Source organism: Triticum dicoccoides, chromosome 6B (assembly GCF_002162155.2).
Source record: "Triticum dicoccoides isolate Atlit2015 ecotype Zavitan chromosome 6B, WEW_v2.0, whole genome shotgun sequence".
NCBI classification, from domain to species: Eukaryota; Viridiplantae; Streptophyta; class Magnoliopsida; order Poales; family Poaceae; genus Triticum; species Triticum dicoccoides.
The window spans coordinates 220,205,185-220,213,740 of NC_041391.1; the positions used below are offsets into that span (position 1 = coordinate 220,205,185).

The 8,556-nt window shown below is 50.5% G+C and overlaps 1 protein-coding gene across 1 annotated transcript; it reads left to right on the top strand.

The window, feature by feature from the left end:
• The first annotated feature begins 6,778 nt into the window (after positions 1 to 6,778).
• On the top strand, positions 6,779 to 8,311 carry LOC119326401 (aspartyl protease 25-like). Its single transcript, XM_037600058.1, has 2 exons — positions 6,779 to 6,935; positions 7,035 to 8,311. Exons 1-2 carry the CDS (start codon positions 6,779 to 6,781, stop codon positions 8,309 to 8,311), a joined length of 1,434 nt encoding a protein of 477 aa, XP_037455955.1.
• Positions 8,312 to 8,556: the final 245 nt, after the last annotated feature.

The window sequence follows — 8,556 nt, forward strand, 5'->3', positions numbered from 1 at the left end:
TAGGAATTTTTTTTGTCTCCCATGCAATGTTCCCCACCAGATTTGAGTAGGTATGGGTATATCTACTTAATGAAACACAAGTCTGAAACATCTGAAAAGTTCAAAGAATTTCAGAGTGAGGTGGAGAATCATCATAACAAGAAAATAAATTTCTATGATCTGATCGTGGAGGCGAACATTTGAGTTACGAGTTTGGCCTTCATTTAAAACACTGTGGAATTGTTTCACAACTCACGGCACCTGTAACACCACAGCGTAATGGTGTGTCCAAACATTGCAACCGTACTTTATTAGATATGGTGCGTTCTATGATGTCTCTTATCGATTTACCACTATCGTTTTGGGGTTATGCATTAGAGACATATGCATTCACGTTAAATAGGGCATTGTCTAAAATTCGTTGAGACGACACTGTATGAATTGTGGTTTGGCAAGAAACCTAAGTTGTCGTTTCTTAAAGTTTGGGGATACGGCGCTTATGTCAAAAGGCTTCAGCCTGATAAGCTCAAACCCAAAGCGGAGAAGTGTGTCTTCATAGGATACCCAAAAGAAACTATTGGGTACACCTTTACCACAGATCCAAAGGCAAGAACTTTGTTGCCAAGAATGGGTCCTTTTTAGAGAAGGAGTTTCTCTCGAAAGAAGTGAGTGGGAGGAAAGTAGCACTTGATGAGGTAATTGTACCTTCTCTCAAATTGGAAAGTAGCACTTCATATAAAACCGTTCCCGTGATGCCTACACCAACTAGAGAGGAAGCTAATGATGATGATCATGAAAATTCAGATCAAGTTACTACTGAACTTCGTAGGTCAACCAGAACATGTTCCGCACCAGCGTGGTATGGTAATCCTGTCCTAAAAGTCATGTTACTAGACCAAGGCGAACCTACAAACTATGAAGAAGCTATGATGAGGCCAGATTCCGATAAATTGCTTGAGGCCATGAAATCTAAGATAGGATCCATGTATGAGAACAAAGTATGGACTTTGGTGGGTTTGCCCGATGATCGGCAAGCCATAGAGAATAAATGGATCTTCAAGAACAAGACTGATGCTGATGGTAATGTTACTGTCTACAAAGCTCGACTTGTCACAAAAGGTTTTCGACAAGTTCAAGGGGTTGACTACGATGAGACTTTCTCACCCGTAGCGATGCTTAATTCTGTCCAAATCATGTTAGCAACTGCTGCATTATATGATTATGAAATCTGGCAAATGGACATCAAAACTGCATTCCTTAATGGATTTCTTAAAGAAGAGTTGTATATGATGCAACCAAAAGGTTTTGTTGATCCTAAAGGTGCTAACAAATTGTGCAAGCTCCAGCGATCCATCTATGGACTGGTGCAAGCATCTTGGAGTTGGAATATACACTTTGATGAGGTGATCAAAGCATATAGTTTTATACAGACTTACATGAAGCCTGTATTTACAAGAAAGTGAGTGGGAGCTCTGTAGCATTTCTGATTTTATATGTGGATGACATATTGTTGATTGGAAATGATATAGAATTTCTAGATAGCATAAAAGGATACTTGAATAAGAATTTTTCAATGAAAGACCTCGGTGAAGCTGCTTACATATTACTATATTAGGCATCAAGATCTATAGGGATAGATCGAGACATTTAATAGGACTTTCATAAAGAACATACCTTAGCAAAGTTTTGAAAAAGTTCAAAATAGACCAGTCAAAGAAAGAGTTCTTACATGTGTTACAAGGTGTGAAGTTGAGTAAGACACAAAGCCCGACCACGGCAGAAGATAGAGATAGAATGAAATTCATTCCCTATGCCTCAACCATAGGTTCTATAAAGTATGACATGCTGATGTACCAGACCTATTATGTACCTTGCCATGAGTTTGGCAAGGGAGTACAATAGTGATGCAAGAGTAGATCACTGCACATGGGTCAAAATTATCCTTAGTTACCTAAGATGACTAAGGAAATATTTCTTGGTTATGGAGGTGATAAAGAGTTTGTTGTAAAGAGTTACATTGATGCAAGCTTTGACACCGATTCAGATGACTCTGAGTCCCAATCTGGATACATATTGAAAGTGGGAGCAATTAGCTAGAGTAGCTACATGCAAAGCATTGTAGACATAGAAATTTACAAAATACATACGGCTCTGAATGTGGTAGACCCGTTGACTAAACTTCTCTCACAAGCAAAACATGATCACACCTTAGTACTCTTTCAGTGTTTCACATGGCGATGTGAACTAGATTATTGACTCTAGTAAACTCTTTGGGGGTTAGTCACATGGCGATGTGAACTATGGGTATTAATCACATGGTGATGTGAACTAGATTATTGACTCTAGTGCAAGTGGGAGACTGAAGGGAATATGCCCTAGAGGCAATAATAAAGTTGCTATTTTATATTTCCTTATTCATGATAAAGGTTTATTATTCATGCTAGAATTGTATTGATCGGAATCTTAAATACATGTGTGAATACATCAACAAATAATGTGTCCCTAGTAAGCCTCTACTAGACTAGCTCGTTGATCAAAGATGGTTAAGGTTTCCTAACCATGGACATGTGTTGTCCTTTGATAACGGGATCACATCATTAGGAGAATGATGTGATGGACAAGACTCATTCGTTAGCTTAGCATAATGATCATTCAGTTTATTGCTATTGCTTTCTTCATGTCAAATACATATTCCTTCGACTATGAGATTATGCAACTCCCAGATACTGGAGGAATGCCTTGTGTGCTATCAAACATCACAACGTAACTGGGTGATCATAAAGATGTTGTATAGGTATCTATGAAGGTGTTTGTTGAATCGACATAGATCAAGATTAGGAATTGTCACTCCGAGTATCGGAGAGGTATCTCTGGACCCTCTCGGTAATACACATCATAAGAAGCCTTGCAAGCAAATAAGTAATTAGTTAGTTATGAGATGTTGTATTACGGAATGAGTAATGAGACTTGCCGGTAACGAGATTGAACTAGGTATAGAGATACCGACGATCGAATCTCGAGCAAGTAACATACCGATGGACAAAGAGAATTATGTATGCTATCATAACGGTTCGACTGATAAAGATCTTCGTAGAATATGTAGGAGCCAATATGGGCATCCAAGTTCCGCTATTGGTTATTGACCGGAGAGGTGTCTCGTTCATGTCTACATGGTTCTCGAACTCGTAGGGTCTGCACGCTTAACGTTCATTGACGATATAGTGTTATATGAGTTATATGATTTGGTGACCGAATGTTGTTCGGAGTCCCAGATGAGATCACGGACATCACGAGGAGTCTCAAAATGGTCAAGAGGTAAACATTGATATATAGGACGATGTATTCGAACACAAGATTAGTTTCGAAGTGCACCGGGTACTCATCGGGTCACCAGAAGGGGTTCCGGGCACCCCGGGCAAGTGTATGGGCCTTATGGGCCAAAAGGGGGGACAGACCAGCCCACAAAGGGGCTGGTGTGCCCCTTCCCTTGGCTGGCTGGCCCTAGGGTAAGGAAAGGGGAGGGGTGGCCCCTCCTGCCTTTCCCTCCTCAGGAGAGAAAGGAAAGGGGGGCACCTCCTCCTTCCTTCCTCCCACACTCCAAATAAGGAAGGGGGCGCCATGTGGGAGAAGACCCCAAGTATGATTCGGCCTACTTGGGGCGCCTCCTAGCTGCTCCCTCCACCCCCCCCCCACCTATATATATATATATGTGGGAGGGGGCGCCTAGCACACTCCAAGACAATTGCTTAGCCGTGTGCGGCGCCCCCCTCCACCATTTACAACCCTGATCATATTTTCATAGTGCTTAGGCGAAGCCCTGCGGAGATAACTTCATTGTCACCGTCACCACATTGTCATGCTGCCGGAACTCATCCACTACCTCACCGTCTTGCTGGATCAAGAAGGCGCGAACGTCATCGAGCTGAATGTGTGCTGAACGCGGAGGTGTCATACGTTCGGTACTCGATCGGTTGGATCGCGAAGAAAGTTCGACTACATCAACTGCGTTGTTAAACGCTTCCGCTTACGATCTATGAGGGTACGTAGACACTCTCTCCCCCTCATTATGCATCTTCTTGATAGATCTTGCGTGTGCGTAGAATTTTTTTTTATTTTCCATTCAACGTTTTCCAACATGTTCAATTTAAATACAAGTACAATGGATTATTTGTTAGTCTTATATCTAGTAACTAGACACACTAGTGGAGCTACCTACAAGTAAAAACGTGCCATGGCTCGCCCAGCATAGGCCCAAAACACAAGAGTAAGAGTGTAAAAACTAGGCCATAATGGTAAAAATTACAGTCTCCCTTTAGACCAAGCCAGGCTGTCCCGTCCATCTATTTTCTGTAGCTCCGCCATTGACTACACATTTCTAAATTTATGATGAAAGAAATCATGCTAATTGCTAAGAGATCATACCTTAATTAAGAAAGGCAAACATTTACTTCTTATTTCTCTTCTTCACCTTGGCGTTTATGCTACTATGTGGGACAAATTGGTTGATCACGCCATGTCCGCTCCCACGAGCGGGAGGGTGAACCCTAGCGCCTCCACCTCCAACCTTCACCCGCCCCTCCCCTCCCTTGTCGGCGGCAGCGGGGCTCCTCTCCGCCCTCGCATGGTTGCTGGCGGGGACAGCGACATCGGACGACAGCGCGGTGCTCTGCAGGGCATCGCGGTGAAACTGCGGTTGGGGCGGCCGGCGGTGGCGTCTTGGCGTAGAGGCGAGGGTGGCTGTGTGGCCAGGAGGCGGCGGGGTGTGCTTCGCGGGGTGGCGGCGCGTCGGGGTGGTAGTTCCCGTCTCAGATATGGACGGGTTGTGCCTCCGGCATGTGGCTTGCGGGCGGCGCGGGCTGCGGTGGCGAGGACCGGCCGCCGCCGGCAGTCTAGGTTGCTAGTGGTGACTGGTGTGGAGGTGTGCCATGGCGGAGGTCCAACAACGTCTCCGGCTGTGTGGGCCTTGTCCATGGGTGCAGGTGGTGCGGGTCGGTGGGGCGGTGGCGCTCGAAGCTGGGTGCCATGCCGTCCCCGGTTGCGCAGTGTGGTGGCAGTGGGCTTCCTCCCCCTAGCTCTAGGTCGAGGCATGGCGGCAAGTTGGGGCTCGTGCTCGGGCGGATCTGGTTGGGGCCCGGGGCGAGTCAGAGTTCACGCTCAGGGTATGCGGGCTTGGGCTCGATCCGGGTGGTGCCTATGGGCGCTGAGGTTCCTCTCTCTACGGACATAGTGGGCATTTGTGGTGGTTGGGGCTTCTCCACATTGTCGGGCTGATCGGCATCAAGGCCCACGGACATGGCGTCGTGGGAGTGTGCTCAGCGACGACCGTCGATAGTCACGGGGTAGTGTCTTCCCTGATCCACCAGGACCGGTTGGAGACGCAGGCATGGGTGCCTCCTACTGTGGAGGCGCCGACCCGGACTCCGTGGCTGATGTCGGGCTAGGAGTGAAAGGAGACCCCTTTTACTCCTGCTACTGTGGTGGATGCACCGTGACGTGGACGATTGGCGGAGTCTTGGACATCGATGCCGGGGTGGCGGCCCTGGATGGCGGTCCGCTTGGTTGGCTCACCGGCTGGCACCATGGCGGCGGGGATGGCCTTACCTCTTGGTCGTGTGGACGGCGAGAGGTCGTGCAGTAGGTGACTCGGGCGCGCTTTCTGTCTTCACGGTGGTGGTGCACTGATCCAGATCTGGAGTTCTATGCTCGGTGTGCTTGCCCTGAAAACCTCATGGTGACGCGGGGGAACTGCCGAGCGAAAGCTCTGCACTTTGTCGCCGCCGACGACGACGCTTGCGGGCATCGTTATCTTCTTGAAGACGTCGTCGTCGTGCTCCTCTCTGTGTCCGGGTTCCAGGTGAAAACCTATGTCTGCTGTGGATTCGGCAATGGCAACGCATCACGCCGTTCTCCCTCCTGGGGGCGTTGTCGTGGATCTTAGGTGCTATAGGGTTCAGTGTGGTGTTGTACTCAGTTCCTCCTGTATTCTATTTGAGTAATGTAGTCGCCTGCGTGCCGCGGGTTCCGATTATCTTGGGATCGGCATGTTTGAGGGCCATCCCATCTTTATGTATTGTTCGGCCGTGTACTCTGTTTGAGGGCCATCCCATCTTATCGCGGAGCTATTGCAAGGCTGAATGGGCCGTGGCCCGCCCAGCCCATGGGATTTGTACACTATACATCTATTGCCTGGGCCTTGAAACACTAGTTTGTAGGCTGCTTTCTTCTTTTTGGCCCGCCCATCTTCCGCCACTATAAAGCGGAGCAAAAATCTGTTTTGAGAGACTTTATGCTACTATGTGACACATCTAAGATAGCATCATTCTACATGTCGTAAGACGTTAAGATGTAAATGATCGACTAGTGATGCACTACGAGCATGTGTTTTCGCACCTATGAGGCTTGTAATTGATTATCTCCCTCTTGAAAATGAGAGGCAACGTTGTGTTACTTGTTCTTGAGAAAAAAAACATGAAGGAGATACGCAACGCATCATAAGGATGCACCCTGGCGCCGGTTAGCCGTACCATTTTGTCCTCCCTCTGCTGCTGGAAGCACACGGACGCTAATCCCGACCCGCTTACGTATGCACAAACGTTGTGTATACGCACCAGCTTTGGGCTGATCGTATGTGGAAACATATAAACAAGAGAAACCACGCAGAATGACAGAAGAACCCTTGCTACAAGAACAATGCTGATCGCACAGCCTCGACGCCATGGCTATATATATGGCATGTCTCTCTACGAGGTACCATACGCAGCAACATTTGCTACACGTTGCCATCGAAATATCACAAGCAATGGCTTCTGCCATTCCTTCTCTGCTGTTCTGCCTGCTCGTTCTTGCCCCTCATCTCGGTAGCTCCTCCCACACCAGCTTCATCAATGGCGGAAAGCAGACCTTTGTCCGCTCGTCCGATTCGAGGACCCCGCCGACCTGCTCGCCAGCGCCTTCAGGTGAAGTATCGATCGCATTACTACGACAGAGCGTACGTACGTACCTCATTCCCCGCAGGCTGACTGATTAACCTGTCGACACTTTATGCATATGTTTAGGAGACGGTGGTGAAGTACCGGCAGGGCGCCTACCTGTAGTGCACCGGCTGAGCCCGTGCTCTCCTTCCGGCGCCGGCGAGGGCCAAAGCATGTTATCTGCCGGCGACGCCTTCGACCGCGACTCCCTCCGCCTGCGCGCTCTCTTCGGCGAGTCGGACACGGAGGACTCCAAGGCTGGCCTCACCATCCCCGCGACCGGCGCTCCCCTCGCGGCTCTTCCGGGCGCGGCGGACTACAGCGTCGTCGTCGGCTTCGGCAACCCGGTGCAGAAACTCGCCGTGGGCTTCGACACGGCCACGGTGGGGGCCACGTTGCTCCAGTGCAAGCCGTGCTCCGCCGACGGGGACCCGTGCGACAGGTCCTTTGACCCCTCCCGGTCGCACTCCCTCGCCCAGATCCCGTGCGCCTCGCCAGATTGTCCCCTCAGGGCTTGCAACGGGCCCAGGAGCTGCACGGTCGCCCTGAAGAAGAAGGGCGCCGTGCTGCTCAACGCCACCGTCGTCACCGACACGCTCACGTTCTCGAGGTCGGTCCATGCCGACCAGTTCAGGTTCGCTTGCTTAGAGATGGGCGCCACCGCCGACACGACGACGGACAGGTCTTCCGGAGTCCTCGACCTCAGCAGGGAGCGCCACTCGCTGGCGTCACGGGTCCTTGTGTGTCCAAACACAGTCGCCTTCTCCTACTGCCTGCCGGCGGACCCGGGCTTCCCGGGTTTCCTCTCCCTGGGACCCACCCGGCCGGAGCGCTCGGGCCGCGGCGTGGTGGGCGGCTACGCCACCGTGTGGGACAAAACTTCCCACCCGAACCTCTACTTCCTCAGGCTCGTCGGCGTGAGCGTGGGCGTGCGGCATCTTCCCGTCCCGCCCGCCGCGCTCGCCAGCGACGCACTGCTGGAGGTGCACACCACCTTCAACTACCTCAGCCACCACGTGTACGCGGCTCTCCGGCACGAGTTCAGGGAGCAAATGCGGGAGTACCGCCGGGCGCCGCCGATGGGGGAGCTCGAGACGTGCTACGACTTCTCGAGGGAGAGCTCTTACTCGGTGCCGATGATCACGCTCAGGTTCCACGGCGGGGCGGAGCTCGTCATCGACCACATGCTCTACTTCAAGGACCCCAGAAACGTCTTCGGCGTGGCGTGCCTCGCGTTCGCGCCGGCGCCGGCCTACGCACCCACCGGTGTCGCGGTGGTCGGATCGATGGCGCAGGCCAACATGGAGGTGGTCTACGACGTGCGTGGTGGCAGGGTTGGCTTCGTCCCAAACGGCTGCTAGTTCATGGATCAAACCATCAAATAAGGATCGATCGAGCACGCGCGTAGCATGCTCTCGTCGACCAGCCAGCGTGCGTACCCAGCATGTCGGTATAGTTTGCTTGCTTCAAATCTTCAAGTAGTGGATAATAAGACTGTCATAAAAGTGGCGTTTGGTATGTAAGTGTGAAGTGGAGTCATCTTCACACGGACGAATAAGCAGCAGCTACATATATGTTGTCGCTGCAGATTTGCTTTTTCCAGGTA

Bases quoted from the DNA above. Each gene is read 5' to 3' on its own strand.
- LOC119326401 (XM_037600058.1), top strand. From the start codon at position 6,779: ATGGCTTCTGCCATTCCTTCTCTGCTGTTCTGCCTGCTCGTTCTTGCC. The intron at 6,936-7,034 runs GTGAAGTATCGA...GCATATGTTTAG, and splicing joins CTGCTCGCCAGCGCCTTCAG to GAGACGGTGGTGAAGTACCG.